General features: G+C 38.3%; 1 protein-coding gene across 1 annotated transcript in view; it reads left to right on the top strand.

The window, feature by feature from the left end:
- The window catches only part of CNTN4 (contactin 4), an 831113-nt gene that overhangs the window by 785292 nt on the left and 23466 nt on the right, over nt 1-22355 (top strand). The window contains exons 14-20 of the mRNA XM_077130352.1: nt 2176-2351; nt 7822-7939; nt 13748-13906; nt 16101-16250; nt 17780-17850; nt 18890-19124; nt 22063-22172. Coding sequence (XP_076986467.1) covers nt 2176-2351; nt 7822-7939; nt 13748-13906; nt 16101-16250; nt 17780-17850; nt 18890-19124; nt 22063-22172 — 1019 coding nt within the window. The remainder of the gene's footprint in view (nt 1-2175; nt 2352-7821; nt 7940-13747; nt 13907-16100; nt 16251-17779; nt 17851-18889; nt 19125-22062; nt 22173-22355) is intronic.

Here is a 22355-nt window from a genome sequence, read left to right as displayed (position 1 = left end):
ATAAATAATTTGCTATTGTGGGAAATATTATATTAATTATATTACATTATTTCATATTATGCTAAAGGAATAATCTGTTTAAAATCCTTAGCACAGCGACTGAAACCTAAAAGGCTCAGTTATTACTAATATTATAATTCCTTCAGCTTCCTTTATATCTCTCACAGTACCTTGACTTCACTATACTTAGAACATAGGTGCTTGTTGGAAAAATCAATAAACGAATGAAAATGAACATTTTAATTTTACAAAATCAGTGGACAGCTATTTAAAGTATAATTAGTAGTGGAATTATGTGGTTCAGACTTTTCATCTTACAGATGAAGAAAATTTTAATTCAAGAATGCTAAATGGTGTTCACTCAAAACAGCTATTACTATAGTTTTGCTTAGTTTAAGATTTGCTGTGCTCACCTCTTTCCCTCATTAAAAAAAAAAGCGCACCCAATCTGGTCTGCATTTATTAAAGATCAATGAATCCATAGAGCAGATTGGATGATGTAAGCTCTCAAAAGCCTCAAATTTTAAAATAAGGGATTGTCCTTCCTCTTATCCCTTAACTAGAAGTACCTGTTTTTTATTTCTTACTTCATAGACTTCACTCACTCAGCAGTGACTAAAAGCACATCAATCCACCTATCATGATCTGTTCCTATTTCAGAAAACAGCAAAAGTATATCCATTTATCCAGTTATAATCTGTTTATGGATAGATATTTTCCTCTTCTCACAACCTCAAGTATTTATTTTCCTAGTATTTGGAAAAAGGGATTAAAAAAAAACATTTTAAAGACTCTCTTTAAAGAGAAAAATTTTAGTGAGCATTGGTGAAAAGTAAGAGCCATCAAAAGTCTATATTATGACATCTAATTTTGTAGTTCCTAGATAAGATTTTAATCCAAGAGGTTTGTTAATAAATATTTATATACCCTGGCATCTGAAACACAATCCTGTGAATATGGAAGCAACTTAATACATTTTGTTATTGTTTGCTTATTGTTTGTCTTAGTACATAGAATTTTCTGGAATCTTGCTGGATTCAGAATTTCTTTCTTTAGGCACTTAGATGGCCATTATATCTAACTCAGAGTTTTTCACCATTGTACTTTCTGACACCATTTATGAAATTAGGTTGCAATGAAAAATAAGAGACTGCCTGTATGTGAATATAGTTGTTGAATTTATGGGCTATCTCAGTTAAACAAGCACAATCCATCCCCCATCAAAAATATAATGTAATGGGTAAATTTGAAAAATTAATAATAGCCTTTATTCTAGAGAAATAATGCACATATTTCCTTTTGTCAATAATGATCATCATAGCATTATTGGTTATATTTATATTAAATTGTATATAAATTTTACTAAATTGCCAAATAAAATTTAATTTTAAATTTTTAAAAAATTAAAATTTGCTAAAATGCTTACTAATTTCAAAGTGGTTAAAACTGTAAACTCTATAGCATATTATGCAGATCATAAAAAGAGTCTTGGCAATACTCTGGAAAATCCTGTATTATATTAAGTAAGGAAAAAGGACAGAAATTTTTTATGTGGAATATATTTACAGCAATGTAAAACAAAAAAATGAAAAACTATGTACTAGAAAAATTAGGAGAAATTATACCAATATGAAAATAAAGATTTCATGTAGGTAGCAAGACAATGTTTGGTCTTTTTTCTTTTCTGTTTACTTTTTACTCTTATGAATTTTCTAAATTTCCTATCATAATAATTTATAACTTTTATATTTTTTTAAAAGTTCAACAGACTTCAAGTTAAAATGGGATTTTCTCTTTGCACTCAACTGAAATGTTGCTGTCTAATAAAACTGGGGAAAGAGATCTGAAAATTTTTGTAAAGGGGCCATTTCAGAACAAGCTGCCGGATATTAGACCTCTCCATAAGATTCTTCAGAGATCTAACCTCCCTGCTCCCTAGCTGAGTTCTTTTGTTCTGAGAAGGTTCACATAATGATTGTTTTCATCATTTCATATTAAAAATGATCTCCTAGCCTGAATCTGAGCTTCCCAGATGACTGAGCTTTGCTGATCACAGCCTAGGTAAAAAGTAAAGCAAAATTACTTAGTACTTCATCATGCTCTTGATTTCTTCCTTTTATTTCCACACAAGTTCACAGACTTTAGTGACTGTTTTGTTTTGTTTTAACTCTGCAGATCCAACGAGAGTAATGGTGCCCCCTGTCGGTATGGATATCACTGTTGGGGAAAGTATTGTGCTGCCATGCCAGGTAACACATGATCACTCGCTGGATATCGTGTTCACTTGGTCATTTAATGGACACTTGATAGACTTTGACAAGGATGGGGACCACTTTGAAAGAGTCGGAGGGGTAAGTATTAATATCAAACGATCCACAGGAAGCCCAATATTCAACTGAACTTCTTGAAACTGACTCAAACTGACTTGTTTAGACTAGCTGGAAAAGAAATATAAATTGCTCTTTTATAATTTTGTTCTCACACCTTATTTCAAGAAACTCTTGGTTAATTCCTGCTCCTTTTTGTATGATAGAGCAATACTTACTAAGCAGCTTCTATGTGGCAGGACTTGTATCTAATCCTTGCAATAATACTGCAGATAGCTATTTGCCCTGTGCTACAAATGAGGAAACTGAGGCTCAGAGGAATTTTAAGGATTTCCCTTAGACTCATAGATACTAAATAGCACAATTCAGCTTTAAACTCCAAATCCCAATTCTGTATCTCCATACCCTACTATATATCATAGAATCTGATAAAGAGTTTAAGGATGGTTTCGTTTAAGGGATTAAAACCCTCCTTCAGGCTCTTGTACATGACTCATCATTGTGATTTTTAGGGTCATCCGTCTTGAATCTGAAAATTTGATTGGTTTATTTATTATCTCCAGGTAATTTGAATTCCAAAAGGTTGAATTTTCAAAATGCCTTAGTTGTCATAAAAATACTTATTATCGGGTGGGCCATGGTGGTTCAGCAGGCAGAGTTTGATTCTTGGTGCCTGCCCATGCAAAAAAAATAAAATAAAATACATATTATCATTGAATGTACAAGAGGAAGCCACATGTGGAAACAATTTATGTTCATAACAGTCATTCTCAAACATTTTCTTTCCTACCTTAACAGAGCCCTACATTCCCAACGGTACTAAAGACCCTTGGCTGCCATTTTCATGGAAGAGCCCCGTCAAAAGGTAGCAGAATGTAAAAATGGGGCTATTCTTTGAAAAATCTTCTCCAGCCTTCATGTTTCCATAAGAATCTGATTTGTCCACTTCATTTTACCCCCCCCCCCCCAAGTTGAGACTAAGTGGCCTAAAGCTTACAAATCCATCCTATATGATACATTGAGGCATATTTTACATTCAACTAGAGTATCAATCTTAATTACCTCCTTGCTGCCTTTCTAAACAAAGTTTTTCATCTGAGTCACAAAACACCAAAAATTATTTGAGTGACAATTTTCTCATTTCTCTCAAGGATGATATACAACTGCTACCGTTTAAATGCATAACAGAGAAGTTAATTCAGTATATCCGTAGATATCTTGGGTGTTTAGGGAGTCTCTCTCAGAAACCCTGTTAAATAAGTCCAAATGCATGATCCAGCAAACCCATTACTAGGTATATATTCAGAAGAACTGAAAGTAAGGACACAAATGGACATTTGCACACCAATATTTATAGTGGCATTACTCATAATTGTCAAAAGATGGAAACAGACCAAATGTCCATCAATGGACGAGTGGCTAAACAAGCTGTGATATATGTGTATATATACACACACAATGGAATATTCCACAGCTATATGACAAAATAAAGTCATGAAGCATGTAACATCGTGGATGAACCTTGAAGACATTGTCATGAGTGAAATTAGCCAGAAACAAAAGGACATATACTTTACGGTCACACTAATATGAACTGACATTAAGTGAACTTTAAGAGTTAAAGTTGAGAACATAGTTTATCAGGGGACAAAAAGAAGGTAGAGATTGGGCATTTGGTATTGAAGGAGTACAGAATTTCAACAGGACTGATTGTAAAGACCCAGAAATGGATAGCACACTACTATCCGATGGTAGTACAGTATTGTAAGAACATGGAATGAAGCTGAGCATGAGTATGGTTGAGGGAGGAGGGCTGGGGGCATGTATGATATGAGAAAGAGAGAGGATAAAGACTGAGTCAGTATAACTTAGCAATGCCTGGAGTCAACAATGATGGTGATTATGTGTACAAATATAAGAGTGGTTTTGCATAAGGGAAAACAAATGAATTCAACATTGAGAGGGGTTGAAAATGGAATGGTATACAGAAAAAATGTAGTCAATGTTTGCTAGGTTCTGTAATTAACAGTAACATTGTACTGTGCTTATATTGAATGTAAGAAAGGCAATATGCCAAAGCTAAATGCCAATAAGTATATGGGAGAGGGGTATGAGATTCTTTGAGAAATGGAAATGTCCTCATGTAGATTGTTGTGATGAAGGCATGGTTATATGATTATACCTGGAAGCACTGATTTTTTTACTTTGGTTGGATTGTGTGAATAAAACTGTTAAAAAATGGAGAAAGAGAAACAAAAAGGCTGAATGCAGTTGCCAATATTAACCATTTTGGACTTCCTTCATAGGGTTGAACCTCATAACTTTCACCAAGTGAGAGAGATATTAACTACTTCCCAAGAGCATTGAGGATATTAAATACCTTCAACTCTAAAAATGTGCACAGCCTGATGCCTACCACAGAGAAAGTGCTTCATAAAACTTTAATGGTTATATTAATTGAAGAAGGGTTAACACTGATTCAAATAGCAGGAAAGTGTGAATTGAAAAAAATTTAAATAAATTAAGCAGAATATTTGTTTTCATACTGAAACTAATGGCTTGTCCAGGGAAGATATTAAAAAAATTATCTCCCAGAATGGCATGGGAACCAACCAATCAACAGAGATGCCTGACCAATGAAAATGGATATCTTGCCAATCAAAGACATCCATTTTTTTTTGGATGACCTTTTTTTCTGGACTCGTGCCAATTGGCTACATATCAGCTGCAATAGTTGTATAGGTGAAGGTATTCCAATGGAATCAAGCCCTTCCTAGAGATTTCTGTCTGTTCAATCACTTTCATTAGCCTTCCATATGGGAAATGTTTTGTCTTCTCTGTATAACTAGACTAACATTAATTGACTATTTCTAAGACATAGGTACAAAATTCAGGGCACCCACTACAAATTGTGAGAGCAAAGTGTATTAGCTACAGAGGATCTGTGGAGCTAGGACTTGAGAACAGAGGATTAAGGACGTCTGCAATTCTGAAGTCAAGCCCATTTCACAGTTTCTGCTTCCTGAGTTACCATGGTGTCCATAATGCTTAGTAGAGCCAGCCTATTGCAATTTTTGGAAAAGTAGTTATTTCATTGTCCTCTGGTAACTCCAGAGTGCTCTATAAGAACAGGATAGACCACAGTGGGAGAAAATAAGCTAGTACTTTTTGTTCTCCTTGGTAAGAACATAAATGTAGATCTCAGTTAACAATTTAGTAGGAATTTCAAAGGGAAATAGAAAGTGATTATGGTCTCCTTCTGAGATGTGTACCTCAATCCTGACTTTATTTTTTCTTTGTTTTAGTTTTACTTTAAGTATATAAACCAACTCAAAATTTGTAAATAACTAGGACATTCTCTAAATGTATTTAGAGCAAAACAAAATTCTGTTAATGAGTTGCCTGAAATCTCCAGGCTTCAAGTTTCTTCTACATTCAAGCCTGTGGTGAATACAATGAATTTCTAGGATGGTGTAGGTATTTCCTTAAGACCAACATGACTTCCTAACCTCCCTGTACACATCCCTTATCAGACACATTTTGTTGTTGATGTTGTTTAAATCTGTACTCAAAGTCCCAATATGCAAAATATCTTAGGTAAAGTATAAACGATGATGATGATGATGATGACAGTGCCTTATATGTGCAAAGTGCTTAATCGTTTATCAAGCACTTTTATAGATATACATATATATTAGCTCCTTAATCCTCACAGAAACTCTGGGAAATGGCTGGTCGATTATTATCCTTATTACCAATAAGGCTACCCATAAGACAAGATAAGTAAATAATGGAATCTGGATGGAAACTCAAGAGTCATAAATAAAAGAACTTTAAGGTAAAAACTCTTGCAGTTCTTCTTGAATTCGATTTAATATTTTTGGCATGATTGTTTCACAGAGACATTTGAGCGTGGCCATCCATAATGCCAGTTTAAATATACTCTGCTACTCATTTTTCAGAGGGATTTCACATACATAGTTCTCCTTTGATTCTCACAACCTGGCTCAGAAGGCAATGTATCCTTCTTTTACAGGTCAATAAACTAAGTACCAGCCAGAGAAAGAGATGCACATAAAGCCACACAGCAAACATTAGCCCAAGACAACTAAGTCCTGAGCCTTCGGCTCTCCCCTCACTATATGCTTTTGCCTCACTTTCAATCCCATTTACGATAATTGGCAGTTCCATCTCTTCCATTGACCTTTGTAAGCATGAATTTGATGTGTCATGCTGAAACAGAGGAAGAAAATCAAGTGCACGTTAATTTTGAATGAGGATAGGATCTTTCCAGAAGGCAGTATAATGTAATAGTTAAGATTAGGGACTGGTGCCAAATTGTATGAGTTCAGTTTTTGGCTCTTCCATATACTAGCTAAGTGACTTTAGGCAAGACACCTAACTTCTTTGTGCTTGAGCTTCCTCATTTGTAAAATGAGGATGACACAAGTGCCTACCTTACAGGATTGTATGCATATTTAGTGAGTTACTGTAAGTAAAGCACTTGGAAGGTGACTGTCATATATTAAATACCATTAAGCATTAGCTATTATTGTTTTTATTTGGAGGAATAGCAACCTAAGAGTGTATGTTGACTTCCTATTCTATAACTTCAGGTGGGAAAACTGGAGAAGACCAATATACCCTACATTATCTTGTCATCCTTCAGATGTTTAGAAAGAAGTGTAGCTTCTGAATCTGGTCCCTAGGGTGTTCTCTTGCTTAAGCATCTGTTTTCCAAGCCTCTGATTAACAGAGCTCTAAAACCAGACTCCAAGGTGTAGTAATAGTCTTCAATTAAAATGCTCACTTGCAATAGCCTGTGGAGATGCCTCCTCATATTTATTAAAAGTGATGTGCTAGTGCACAGGGTAAAAATATTTCTGTGCCGCATAGACATCCATACCAGGATGTCATCAGTCCTATTCATCTGCTAGTCAAACATGCATTTGGCATTTGGAAAACAAATTAGCACCGTTCCACACTAGGTAATGCAAGATTTCCTTGGAGGGTCTGGTCCTTGTAATCCTTTAGTTCAAACCTGGGAGCAATCAAAATGCTGGCTGTAGGACAGAGTTGTGCAGTAAAATGCAGACGTCTTCAAGTCTGGGTTTTCTTCCCATTTCCAAATATAGAGCTCCAAAGTATTGGTATGCTAATAAAGGCTAGAGGCTGAGGGCATATCTGATGAAACACAGGCCTAAATCAAGAACCACCCTACGTAAGTTTAAGTACCTTCAACATGGGTGGCATACTGCTCGTGAGACCCAGAGCAGCCTGCACCTGAGGTCTTGTCAAAGGTGTGTTCTGAAAATGTTGGTGTTGTTATCTCTCAGGCAGGCTCACATATTTTAATAGGCCATGGCTTGCACCACTAATGTGTTCATCAGCCGCTGTAAAATAAATCCATTAGTCACAGTGTCCTTCATGTGATAATGATATTTAGAGCTCATTAAAAAGTAATTGTAGCCACTTTTCCGTACTTTATCAGCAGGATTCAGCTGGTGATTTGATGATCCGAAACATCCAGCTGAAGCACGCTGGGAAATACGTCTGTATGGTACAAACAAGTGTGGACAAGCTATCAGCTGCTGCAGACCTGATTGTAAGAGGTACTCGAATTTAATTTTTTTTTGCCCTTAAAATAATGTTGCAATATCTACCCTAGCACAAAGTTCTAAAATTCTCAGTGGTTTAGGATTATGGAGAAAAGTCAGATAGAAGTTGAATATTGTCAACAGTGGTTAACAGGAGACAGAAGTTTCATGTCTTTTCTTTTTCTCATAGGGGATCCTCAGAAATGGTATTGAACAAATCTAGTTACTTTATGCTAAAAATAACTCCTGTGAGTGCTCCGACTATGCAGTTAAATTTGTCACAACATTCTAGAATAACCTTAGGTTAACAAAAGCAATGGTTTAAAGAGGGCCCAAATTGTACCTTTTTTTGCGGGGGAAGGCAGGGGGTGCACTGCATGGTCCAGGAATCGAACCCAGGTCTCCCTCATCAAAGGCGAGCATTCTACCCAAACTGTGCCTTTTTGATGTTTCACTTAGGCTAAACCAAATTAGTGTAATAAAGACATAAGTAAAAAAAGTAAAATGACCCCCAGATCTTTCTCATTTTCTTTTTTCCCTAAAGTTAATAGTGCTGTATAGTGCCTTAAAAAAAAAAAGGTCTTTGGAGACAAACCCCTCATTCCTGCCTGGGTTGTAGTAAATAAGCTGAGCGTTGATGTAAAAACTGATGGTTGTGAGTGTCTTGGGCCCTGCCAACATGGCCTAACTTGATCCTAAGAGCTGTGAACACTCTGGCTGAGCCACTAAAGTCCAAGCTTAGACAAACCAATTTGCAATTGAACTGTAAACAGATGTTAAAAGATATTTTTAAATGAAAATTCAATTATTTGTAAACCAGCCTACCTGCCAGAATCAAACCTATGCTCATGGTTTTCTAAAGTGTTAAAAGTGAGGCTTAAAAAAAAAAAAAGTGAGGCTAATACGGGGGGTGTGAGTATGGTTCGGTGGCAAAATTCTCACCTGCCATGTGGGAGACCTGGGTTCGATTACCGACCCATGCACTTCCCAAACAAACCAACAGAAACAAACAAACAAAAATGCAACCAATGGTGCTGCAATAACAGGATACTCACCTGGAAAAAGAATGAAATGTGACCCCGCCATACAGCATACAAAAAAAAAAAAAAAAAAAGTGAGGCTAATACGATCCTGAAACTCCATTACTCAGTATATACCTGGAAGAACTGAGTGTAGGGACATGAATGGGCATTTGCACACTAGTGTTTATGGTGCCAGTGTCCATGATTCACAATGGATGGAGGTGGCCTAAGGGTACAACTAGTGAGAAATGGAAGGGGGAAGTATGGTGTACACATACAACAGACTACTGAGTGACCACAAGAAGGAAGGGAGTTGTGAGGCATGCAACTAGGGGGATGGACCTTAAGGACTGTATGTTAAATGAAATGTCAGAAACGAAAAGACAAATATAATCATGCCTCATTCATGTGGATTAACTATAATATAAAAACTTGGTGAACTAAAGTCGAGAGCATGGATTATCATGTTGGGGCCTATTGTAGAGGGTCTTAGATTGTAAGCTCTTCCAGCAGTCACATATATTCAGGAGTTGTAACTGTTATTTCTAAATTCTGAGATACTGAGCCGTTTGTATATAACCTGGTCTTTCTCAGAAACTTTGGGTATTTATGTGACATCTGAGACTCAGAGTCAGAGCTCTGAAGCTATGAAAGTCAGCAGGACCCCATACAAGAACTGTTTAAAAAGTTGAAAAGGGGATCAGACTTTGACTAGAGATATGAAGGAAGCTGATCTGGATGGGACTAAGGTAGATTAGAATACAGGGGAAAGGATGATATCATCCATATTTTAGAGCTTCAACTTCTGTGTGAGACCAAAGGAAGAGATGTTTATTTGGTGCAAAATTTATATTTTGGATAGCACATTATCTGATTTAACTTGTATGGTCAGTTTAGTTGAACACCAAAAGTGCATGGAATCTTGAATAGGGCATGAGATCTTGTTGGTTTGTCCAAGTTAGTTTGATGCCCTGATATATCCCAGAGTAATTTGGGCAGTAAATAAAGAAGTATTTGCAAAGTTCCCTTGGAGGACTAAGGAGAAAGGGGAAATATCCAACTTCCCTGTTTGGAGAATTTCTGCTATTCTAACAAGCAGTGGAGATGACCAGATCAATGGACCAAGCATTCAGTCTTGGAGTTTGCCCCTATGAAACCTATTCCTGCAAAGTATAGACTAGGTCTACTTAAAATTATGCCTAAGAGTCACCCCCAGAGATCCTCTTTTGTTGCTCAGATGTGGCCTCTCTCTCAGCCAACTCGGCAGGTGAACTTACTGCTCTTTCTTCTATGTTGGACATGATTCCCAGGGGTGTAAATCTCCCTGGCAATGTGAGACAGAACTCCCAGGATGAGCCAAGACCCAGTATCATGGGATTGAGAAAGTCTTCTTGACCAATAGGAGGGAGAGAGGAATGAGACAAAATAAAATTTCAGTGGCTGAGAGATTTCAAACAGAGTCAAGAGGTTTTCCTGGAGGCTATTCTTAAGTATTATATAGCTATCACTTTTTAGCTTATGGTATATTGGAGTGGCTGGAGGGAAGTACCTGAAACTATTGAGCTGTGTTTCAGTAGCCTTGATTCCTGAAAACAATTGTATAAAGATACAATTTGCAATTGTGTGAAAACCTTGTGTCTGATGCTTCTTTTTCCAGGGTATAGACAGATAAGTAAAAAAATGGATAAAAAATAAATAAGTAATGGGGAGATAAGGGATAAGATAAATTGGGTAGATGGAAATACTAGTAGTCAATGAGAGGGAGAGGTAAGAAGTATGGTTTGTACGAGTTTTTTCTTCTTTCTTTTTATTTCTTTTTCTGGAGTGATGTAAATGTTCAAAAAATGATCATGGTGGTGAATACACAACTATGTGATGATATTGTGAGCCACTGATTGTGCAACATGTATGCACTGTATGTGTGAAGATTTATCAATAAAAATATTTGTTTTAAAAAAATAAGGTTAAACCATAGCATCAAAACAATCTTCTTGTTATTCTCTCCTTTATCTGAATCCCTAGCCTTTGGTGTTTAAGCATCTTTGGCCAGCTAGCTGGTCCCATGGCAGATCTTTGAGTGCAAGGAAGTGAAAATCCAGGATGTCAGAACTGGAGGCACGATTAATCTGAGTGACCAGGGGACAAAATATTGTTAAAAGAAGTGTTGCTGTATCTTCTGGGCATAAGATTGGGGGGAGGGGATGTGTGGGAGTTAGCAACTTCAGTTGTCAAGACAGGTTAAAGAAAAGCAGCTTTGCATCGGTCTGCTTTGGTTCCCCTTTAAACTACTTAAAAATCTTTCCTGGTGATAATGCAGATGAGGCCAGGCAAGTAAAAGAACTTCAAGCCTAGACAGATCTGCTCATAGAATAACTTATGGAAACTTGTTTATTTCCATTTTAAAATACCCCAAAGCTGGTTTGCTCGGCCCTTGGGGACAAAAGAATGCTGTTGCTGAGAATTTATCCTCTATTTAATTACCCTAATGTTCAGATCAGCAATTTAAACGCCAATAAATTAAGCTAATAAATATTTAAATCAGTAATACTTGAAGTTCTTAAATGATATTGTATACTTCATTTCACAGAAAATAACATTAACTACCAAGAGGAATTTGCAAATGTAGTCTAAAAGAAAATCTAGTCTAATCAGTTCATAAGGCCAATAAATTAATCTGCCATTTAAAACCATAATCTTATGTTTCATCTCTTCTAGCTTCTGCCCTTGTAACTCTTTGGTTTATTTCAAAGGGGAGGAATAAATGCATTTCACTGCTCTGTAAAAGACTTTTGTATTTGAAACGAGTATAGCTTTGAGTCTTTGCACCAGCTCAGTTGATGGACTGATGCCTGCTCTATTTAGTCAGTGGCATTTCAATGGTACGTGAAAATAATATGGATGTCCACCCTTCCCTAAGAGAGAAGCAGAGACTTGGATATCAAACTGTCATTCCCCTTGCCATTGCCTGTGACAAAATCTGCTGTGGACTCCTGACCATGTTTTCATTTTGTTCAGAGGATAAACATCTGTACGCGGTTGTTTTGAAAGAAGGACCACTTCCTCAAAGCCAAGTTGGTAAACATTCTGTAAAGCCGTATCTTCACGTTGGTGGGGTGAGGGTAGGCAGGAAGATCAAGAGTAAATGAAGGAAAGAAAGTACCATTTTTACTCCAAAGGGCCAAATTCATACTGCCCCTTCTTTTCCTTCTTACTCATTTGCCAACAGTGGGTTCAGATACTTCCTATCAATTTAACTCTTGGAGGAGTTCAGGGGGGAACAGCTTTCTATTTGTGGCACTTAGATTTTAAAGGCCACCAAATCACCATCCATAAAGGAAAAGTACAGGAATGCTAGGATGAGAAAGCTGATGAGAAAAAAAAAAAGATGATTGTATCTTCTGGACTTTATCTGGTTAATAGGGTCCCAGAGACCAAAGAGCACCTCAGCTCTGTCTAGGTGGCATTAGACTGACATGCTTACATGTCATCATGGAAAATTAATCGGTTTTAGCATTACGATCTCCAGACGTTTCATTCAGGAGTGGGAGGCAGAGGATAAATTTAGTCTCAACTGTAGGTCAATGCAAAAGATTTTTTAAAAAGGAAAGAGAAATTTAGGGTATCACATAAAGGATATAGAAGTGAATCCCAGAGCAAAGTCTTACTTGAGGTAATTTCCACGAACTTTTCACCACTCTTGTTAGGGGTCTATTTCCTGTCCCTGTAACATGGCCCAATGGTATTTTGGCAGTTCGTTTGACAGAGATTAGCAAATCCCTCCCAGGGATATCTCCTTATGCCTGTCTAGTGGGCATGGGTTTGTCATTATTCTCCCCCATCCACAATCACCTTCTCTCCTGAGGCAGCCGATTGTGATTTGTTAGAAATATATTTAACTGCCTGATAAGAGCTCTTCGTGTCTGAAACTAGTATAGCTTTGGGTCTTGTCTGTGGCCCTGTTGTTATTTCGTGTTTGCCTGCCAACTGCTTTCCATCCCTCTGTTCCTTTATGATTCCCAAGTCTTCATTTAAATCTGATTTCCTTTCCTTTAAATGGTTTAAATACATGGGCAGTAACCATGAACATCAGGAGGATAAGTAGAAAAATCAGGTAAGACTTAAAGAAACTGCAAATGAAGGTCTTTAGACTCTAGCCCAGTTTTGAAATTGCTGTAAAGTGAGAGGGTCTTGTGACTCTAGAGCACAGGCCATTTCCACAGCAGTTCCCCTTGCACAGAAATGTCTGCTCACACTCAGCGCTGGAGAGGAAAGGGTTCAGTAATACTGCAGCCCCCTTAGTCCATAGCTGTTGCTGCCCAAATCCACATCCTCACTGGTAGGAATGACCGTTGCTGGTGGACTGTGGTCTTCATGAATTCAGGAGCAAGATCTGTATGTTTTCACCACTGGATCCCCAGATAACAGTGCCTGACCCATAGTAGGAACCCCTAAATATATGGTGAGTAAATTAATGAATTTAGGCCCTCGTCATACCTTGTGTTCTCTCTGAGCACCTAGAATAGTCTATTGTGTTTCTTTCTTTGACTTTTTTTCTGTTTTTTTTTGCTTGTTTTTCCAATTTACTGTGAAACCCCAGAAGGAAAAGGCTGTGTCTCATTCATCTCTACTGTTTCAGAGCCCAGCAGAAAGCCTGGTACCCAGTAGGTTCTTAAAAATAAATAGACCAATAAAGTGAATATGTGAAGGGATAAATAAATGATTGAGTAGGTCAGCAACCTGATCACGTACTTGGACATTTGATCCACACTGCTGCAATTCTAAGGGTCTTGCTCTTTCCCAGGCCCTCCAGGTCCCCCGGAAGCTGTGACTATTGATGAAATCACAGACACAACTGCTCAAATCTCCTGGAGACCTGGGCCTGACAACCATAGCCCCGTCACCATGTATGTCATTCAAGCCAGGACTCCTTTCTCCGTGGGCTGGCAGGCAGTCAACACAGGTACGATATCACAGCCTAATGCTGGTGTCTCTGCAGGGACTATGGAAATTTAACAGAGTAGACACAGCACTGTAGCAGAAGCCAAGGGACATCCGAGTTCTCATGCAGACACAGCCACCCATACTGTGTTAGCAGTGTTTTCCAGACCTGAGTCAATTTCATGCCACGCATGCCATCGTGTAATATTTTTCTTTATAACAAGTCTTTTTTTTTAACTTGTTCTAAGAAATAATATCTGTGAAATGACAGGTCTGTTGTACTGGTGTTTTTTTTTTTTCTTAACACATTAAAAATATCTATTAGTTATAAAAATAAGAAGAATAAGTGTTTGTGTTAGCTAAAATCATCTTGTGTACCACTAGGGGTATACTTTGGGAAGCAGTGAATACGCTAGTCTATAATCACAGTCTTCTTAAAAACTGCAATCAAGAAACCAATAATAACAACTGAAAATGGCATCCTGATTTGCTGCCCATTTTTATAGATCGGTACATTTGGGCATGAGGAGGTGTGAGATTTTTCTTTTTTCTTTACTAAGAAATACTTGAGTTGACTATCCTGTTCTCACCTCTGCCAATATCTCCAAACTGAATCATTTTGCTATTTTACTTAGGTTTCATATGGGGAACAATTGGCCAAACAAATAGGTATTATAAGCAAAATATAAATCTTCTAGTCTCCAGGGGTTAACTGCATGACCTTGAAACTTTGACATAGAAATAAATGGATGATGAACCCCTTTTTGTGTAATCATATGAATCTTACTGCTCTGCACCCAGTTTTTCTTCTGTTTACCCAACCTCAAAAATGGGTCTGTGTTTCCAGCTGTGGTCACTGACTTTCTCCTGAGTCACTGGAAAGTTTTAGGATGAAAGATGGGAAAAGTATAAAGGTTAGGAGATACGAATTCTAGGCCAGGTGCCGTCACCCTCCCTCAGATCTCTACATGCTCCACTTTCCTCTTCTGAAAATGGGCAGGATAAGTATTATATAATACCCAAAGGAGAAACCATTGTGAAAGCATTTAAAAAAAACAGGAAGTAGTGTATAAATGTAGTGAAGGAAAGGAAGAAGATGAAGATACTACTGCTGTTGGTGATGATAAGAATGGTTTTAAAAAAAAAGGAAACAGAATTTATGTGTCTTTACTGCATCTCATATGCTCTCCTAAGTGTTTTTCTTGGTTTTTCTCAACTGCACTTTGAGTAGAAATTATTATCCTTATTTTATGATGAGGAAATCAAGGCATGAAAAGTTCAAGCAGCTTGTCCAATGCCATTGAGCTGCTAAGTATGGAGTCCAGGTTAGTTCCAGGTGGTCTGACTACTAACCTTTGGAGGGCAGGACATTGTAAGTGTTGCTCAAAGAGGCTAGTAGCCACTGAAACTTAGTTGCACAGCATGATGTCCTTGGCTCTGCTACATGGAACTCTCCATTGAACACTCTGGCCCCACTGGAAAATCTTCATGGTAATTATTTTTTAAAATAATTAAGTTGAGCATGGAAGCACTATCAAGAGCTCCATAATTCATGGAATCAAGTAATTTCTGTTTGCTAAACCCTTCTATAAGTGTTGCTTGACAAAAGCTGTCAGATTCTACTTCTCCGACTCCCATTTTTGGTGTTCTTTGTGGGCCATCTCCTTTATATTTACAGATTTGTTCTTTATGTATGCTAATCCGTTCAATTGACAGTAGAATTATGGAGTTATACTAAATTGTAGGGTTTGGGCTATGGAGTCAGACAAATGAGGGTGCAGAGTCAAACTCTGCTTGTAACTTAGCCTAAGGCATGTCTTCCTCATCTATAAAAATGCAGATAATTTTCCCTTATTTGTAGAATAGTTGTAAGAATTAACTCATGTGCTTAGTACTACATAAATAAATGCTGAATAACATGTTAAAAGATAAAGTTGTTAACAATCATGGTTACAGTCACCTAGCTTTGGGGTTTGAAGTCGTTTTATCACTTATGATGTCATTGCTACAATCTGATCTGAGTTTATTATTTAGCATACCTAGTTCTGGGGTCATCTCACTGTGACAGCAATTTGTGCAGCTGCTGTCGGACTAGCTGTGATGCCCTCCATTTGCTGCTGATGATAGCCGTGATGATGTATGAAGTTCCTAACATGCTCTCTGCATTAGTTCGCTGGGAATCCTAGGAAACGTGCCCCCCTTTTGTTGTTTTTCAGTCCCAGAGCTCATAGATGGGAAGACATTCACAGCAACCGTGGTGGGTCTGAACCCCTGGGTAGAGTATGAATTCCGCACGGTTGCAGCCAATGCCATTGGGATCGGGGAACCAAGCCGGCCCTCAGAGAAACGGAGGACGGAAGAGGCCCGTGAGTAGCGCCCGGAACACTGACTGTCCGTTCCAGCGGCTGCCGTTCTTGAGGGCAACGTTTTGAGTTCTTCCTGCTCTCAGCCCTGACGAGGTTCAGCATGAGCTCACCCTTCCCCTTGTGATGAGTAAAATGATCAGATTAGGAGAAGATCAGCTTAGCAAGTGAAGGTTCGCTCGGGAGTCAAGTTCTCCCTCTTCATTGGATCCCATTCATAGCTAGACATACATTGTGCTTAGTTCTCTCAAAAACTTACCTCTGTCCTCCCTGGTTCATTTGTCGCCAAGATTATCCTGAAATGATCATATTTTAATAACTATACTCACCACATTTCAAGCCAAATCATTGCACAGAAATCACTGGTGGCAAAGAATATTTGGAAATGCTCTCTAAGATTTTCCTAGGATATAAACCATTCCAAGAAAATGAGCTTTGAACATCCTGATAATTCATACAATACCGGTCAGCAGTGTAGTATGGCCCTCAGTGTACTCAGCTGGTGTTAGCACAAGTAAATTCACCTGGGTTAGTTGTATTTTACTTTTCTGATACAAAGCCTGAGGGTTAGGTATGAGGTCTGTATTAGAGTTCACAACCGTAGCCAAATATTTGTTGAAAGAGATATGGAAACTGTCACTCTATTTTAGAAAAAAAATCTAGATCAATTTCATTGAACAAAGAGGACATGCTCTGTCACCGGCTACATACCCACAACCAGACATTTTTACATTCTGTTTGGAGGCTTTCAGTGACATGATAACAAAGCTCATCCCATGCTTTCTTTTTCCTGTCCAAAACCGTGATTTAATTAATTCCCCCAAACCGTGATTTGATTAATTCCCCAGCAGTTATGCTCAGAGGGAATACACCATATTTCCTCCTCTTTTACTGAGAAAAAAGGGGGAGCAAAGAGGTTAAGCACAGTGAGCCAGGGGGCAACCTATGTTTACCACTTCCTTCAACACCCAGCTCAAAACTCACCTTCCCCCGAGAAGCCATTAACCTCCCCCTACCCTGAGCAGCCTGCTCCTTCAGATCCCACCACACCCCCCCATCCTGTCTGCAGTGAACTGCTGCTCCCTCTCAATGTTGCTCTGTAATCGTTCTGCATGTGCCCTGTCACCCCTATTAGATTGTAAGCTCTGCACGGGCACAGTGTCTATTGTCTTTGCTTTGTGTACCACTCTATGGTCAATAAACACCTAACCAAGCCTTAGAACCAGAACCTCAGTCCTTTCCTCCTCCCACTGAACACCTCGGCTGCTAAGGATGGAGCTGGACAATTGGTCAGAGCCATCTGTTTACATGTGGACCTTATCAAATGGGAAACAGGTACATAACAGCAATTTCATTGGTACATTTCACTTTCTCGGGCTTCTACGGTGGGCCCCTGGATAACTGTTTCTGATCTTGAAAGACAAAGGTCTAGGCATCAGAGTATTCTTTTAAAGTGTCTCCTCAGCCAGGCAAACTGCCTGGTCTCATTGGCCTTTGGAGCCTGACCTAACTTGTTTTTGTCTCCTGCACAGTCCCCGAAGTCACCCCAGCTAACGTCAGTGGTGGTGGAGGCAGCAAATCTGAACTGGTTATAACCTGGGAGGTAAATGAATCACAGAATGAAAGGAGTATACATTAGTCTAAGCTATTTTATTATTTTCCTCCATGTTAAATGTAGCTGGGAAGTTTCCTCCTCCGTGTTTAACAGCTAAAATTCATTTCTGTGCAGAACACTTCCTCTCACCTGGCTAATGGCTAACAGGAAACTGTCGATTGGTTGCTGAGGCAACTTTTAATTCGATTCATCACAGGGGAAACAATCATAAAAGGGAAGATGACACAACTTTTAGAAAATGTATTCAAGAAGGCTGGTTTGGAGAAAAACCAGTTTTTCTTTTCTTCCTGAATTGCTGCATGGCCAATTGATTTAAAACATCTGCCAGCAATAGATTCAGTGTACCAGCACAGTTTCCTGGCAGTTGGCTTTGCGGCTGGAGTCCTCTTTTATGAAGTATTTTTAAAACAACCTGGAGGAAGGTTAGGCACCAATTTATTAAAAATTGATTTGGGGAGTGGAGGTGGGAGCTTTATAAAGGGTTCGTAATGTTTCTGAAGGATTCTAGACAACAGCCCTAGAAATTAAAATCTTTCATTTACCAAAGCTATGGCAGTGAAAGAAATTGCTCACACTCCAGCTGAGCTCTTCAGCTTTGAGAGGGAAGATCTTGCCTGAACCAAGATAGTCTTTACTTCTCCGGTGCAGAAGTAAAGAGAGCCTGGTCTCTTTTGCATTGGTCTATTTTGCAATGTAAGATTGGTATTAAATGGTACAGGGGACGGAAGATGTGTGTTTTTAGGAGACCGACTATCCAGTTTCTATCACTGTGATTTCCACCTTTTTCAGAGCCAGGTTTGCCCAGTTGGCAATCTCTACTGCAGATCTTCATTTGTTTTTTTAATGCTGTCACGTTGTAATCTCATGGTAGATTGATAACAAGCCCCAAATGTAATAGACTCTTGACAAAACCCAAACTAAGGTGGAGAAAGAATGTAGATAGCGTTCAAGAAACGTTCAAGAAAACAATGTTAGCGTTTAAATAAAACTGTTGTAATTTCTGAACACTGCCTCCCTTCTTTACCAGACGGTCCCTGAAGAATTACAGAACGGTGGAGGCTTTGGGTACGTGGTGGCCTTCCGGCCCTACGGCAAAAAGAGCTGGATACAGACGGTGCTGGCCTCAGCCGATGCCTCCAGATACGTGTTCAGGAATGAGAGCCTGTCCCCCTTCTCTCCCTTTGAGGTTAAAGTGGGTGTCTTCAACAATAAAGGAGAAGGTGCCTTCAGTCCCATGACTGTGGTATATTCCGCAGAAGAAGGTATGAGTTATGCTGCCTGTGTATTTGCTGTTTCTTCAATTCTGAGATGCTGATGATGATTTTAGGATGTACAATCAATTTAAATCATGTACAAATTATGTATGCATAAGTTGGAGGCATATCTTGATATGAAAAAGTTCTAAGAAATTTGATTCATTATTCACCACCATCTTCTTAGAAAAACAGCAAGTCTTTAAAAACAAGTGTTTCTCCAAGGAGTATATACAAATGACCAATAAGCATTAGAAAAGATGCTTGATATAATTGGCCATCAAGAAAATGCAGATCAAAACCACAATGAGATACTATTTCATATCTGCCAGGATGAATGTTATTTTTAAAAAAAAATAAAACGTGGAAAATAAGTGTTGGAGAGGAGATGGAGAAACGAACTCTTGTGCTTTGCTGGTGAGAATGTAAAATGGTGAAGTCGCTATGGAAAACAGTTGGGCAATTCCTCAACAAGTTAAACATAGAATGACCACATGACCCAGTAATTCCATCCCTGTGTATAAACCCAAAAGAATTGAAAGTTTGTACTTGAGCAAATACATATATACCAATGTTCATTGCAGCATTATTCACAACAGCCAAAAGGTGGAAGCAATCCAAGTGTCCATTAACAAATGGAAAATATGATATATACATACAATGGGCTATTTTTCAGCAGTACAATGGAAGGAAGTTCTGATACATTTTGCTGCACCAGGCTAAAACTTGAAAACACTACTGTATGTAAAATAAGCCAGACCCATAAGGTGTACATGTGGGTTAGAGGTAGAAGGCTTGCCTGCCATGCTGTAAACCCAGGTTCGAGCCCCAGCTCAGGCATGCCCAAAAGAAAACAAAATCCAGACTCGAAGAGACAAATATTATATGATTCTATTTCTATGAAATACCAAGAATAAGTAAATTCATAGAGACAGAAAGTAAACCAGTGGTTACCAGGGGATAGGGGAAGGAGGGTATGGGGAATTAGTACTTAATGGGCACAGAGTTTCTGTTTGGGGTGTGGGAAAAGTCTTGGTAATGGATGATGGTGATGGTACCATAGCATTTTAAGTGCAATTTAACACCACTGAATTATACACTTAAAAATGGTTAAAATATCAAATTTTGCTACACTAAAATTCTAAAAGAACAAACAAACAAAAATCAAATGGGCATGCATTATCAATTCCATTGCTAGGAACTAAAATTGCAAGTACTATATGCAATCTTCCTTATATATAGATATACATATGATAAGTAATGATAATTACTTTCAGAATAATGCTTGTGTTTTATTTTTGCCCTTTAAGTAAATATCAAAATATAATTTTCATTTCTTCTCATCGGTTTCATTTTTATACATCATATTTTACTTACATTCTAACTTATTAAAGAACGGATTAAGTCATGAAGCAGCATGATCACTCTCATTATCATGCATTATTACTACCTCTCCTCTATCTGCCTCTTGCATGATGTTCATTACCTTTGGAATTCAGCTTTGTTGTTTTATTTTTAAAGTGACATTGAGAATGTGGCTTTAATAGTAAAACATCTAAAGCTGAGCCATTGATTTAGCATAAAGCAAGATGCAAAAAGTTCTTCTCTGCAAAGAGAGTGATCAGCCCTTTAGACATGCTGGTCCTTCATGACCTGGCCCCTGCCTCCACTCAAGGAGCCTCAATGCCTGCCGCTCTTCCCTGCACACTCCATGCTCCAGTTGTATCCACACAATTTGCAGTTATCCAAATGAGCTTCGGCCCCTTGCGTGTACTGCAACTGCTCTTATCCTTCCCTGTCTTGCCCACCTTATGAATTCCTACTCATCCTTCAACTCGAGCCTCAACTTGAACAACCCGAGCCTTCTCTGATTTCCCCAAGCCAGCAGAGTTGAGTAAGCATTTCTCTTTCCCATAATATCTTGAAAAGTCCTCTATTATAATTGTTATATTATGAATTTTGAAATTCACTTTTAAGTCCTCCATAAGGTGTGCTTCTTGAAGGCTGGCCATTTGTTTTTCACCTTTTTTGTCACCAGGCTCTGCCTGTGCATGACATACAAGCCCTTGATAAATGCTGAATTAATTAATTAACACACAAATGGAATCATATATTGTTATGGATAGACATGACCATAGAGTTTTCCATGTCCCATATTTCCTGGAGTGTGCTGTCCATTCCAGAGGCAGTGCATGAGTTTCTTAATATCTAAATAAATATTTAAACATTTTAATATTTAAGCATCTTAAAATATTTAAGAGTTATATATAGATTTGAATTCATTATAAAACCCAAGATTCCATGATTATTATTGTTTAAGACTAATATTGGCTAAAATAGATCTTTAAGATATATGGAATGAAAACATTAATATATACAAACTGGTATACAATTCTGGATGAAATATGACAAAAATAACTGAAATTTAGGAAACAGTCTTGGTTCAGCCATTCCTTTACAGCCAAGGATGCTGAGTCTCAGAAAACATTAATGATTTGTGCAAGAAGAAACAGCTTGTGATACAGAACTGAACAGTCACCCAGGTCTCCTGAAACTTGGTCAAGTCAGCTGACTGTCCCCTTTCATTTCTCTCTCCTTCTCATAATCCAGTGGCTAGAGCTGTCACCTATTACAAATGCTAATTATACAGGTGTGTGTTAAGGGAATTGCTGGCTCTGGAAGGGTGGTGCTGAAATTAGGTGGCCCTGGGTTACTGTCCTTCTACCCACCCCTAAATTTAGAACCCAAAGACCTTGACAGTTCTCTTCACCACTGCCTCCCCACCCAGCTTTCAACTGTTGCTCCTCTGTAAAATGAGGGTTTGGATCATAAGCATTGTGGGCACTTCTATAACCATGGATTTCATCTGTACCTTATAACGTCAGTATCTAGAATCCTGTCCTGCTACAACTGAAACAGTGGTAACTTTTTCCATATCTATCTGCAGAACCCACCAAGCCACCAGCCAGCATCTTTGCCAGAAGCCTTTCTGCAACAGACATTGAAGTTTTCTGGGCCTCCCCCATGAAGAATAGAGGACGAATACAAGGTTATGAGGTACACAAGAAATATATTTCTTGGGTCTGGAGAAGAGTTCATATCCCTTAGTTAAACTTCCAAGAAGCATCCAATGGGGAAAAGACCAAGTTCCCACTTACAGGCCTAGCTTCTAGTGAAGCATTATTGAAAGCACTGAATGTTCCATTGTGAGACTACCACTTTTCTGGGTTACTCTACAGA

The sequence above is a fragment of the Tamandua tetradactyla genome, chromosome 15, assembly GCF_023851605.1.
Source record: "Tamandua tetradactyla isolate mTamTet1 chromosome 15, mTamTet1.pri, whole genome shotgun sequence".
Taxonomy (NCBI): domain Eukaryota; kingdom Metazoa; phylum Chordata; class Mammalia; order Pilosa; family Myrmecophagidae; genus Tamandua; species Tamandua tetradactyla.
This window is presented reverse-complemented; position numbering and strand designations above follow the sequence as displayed.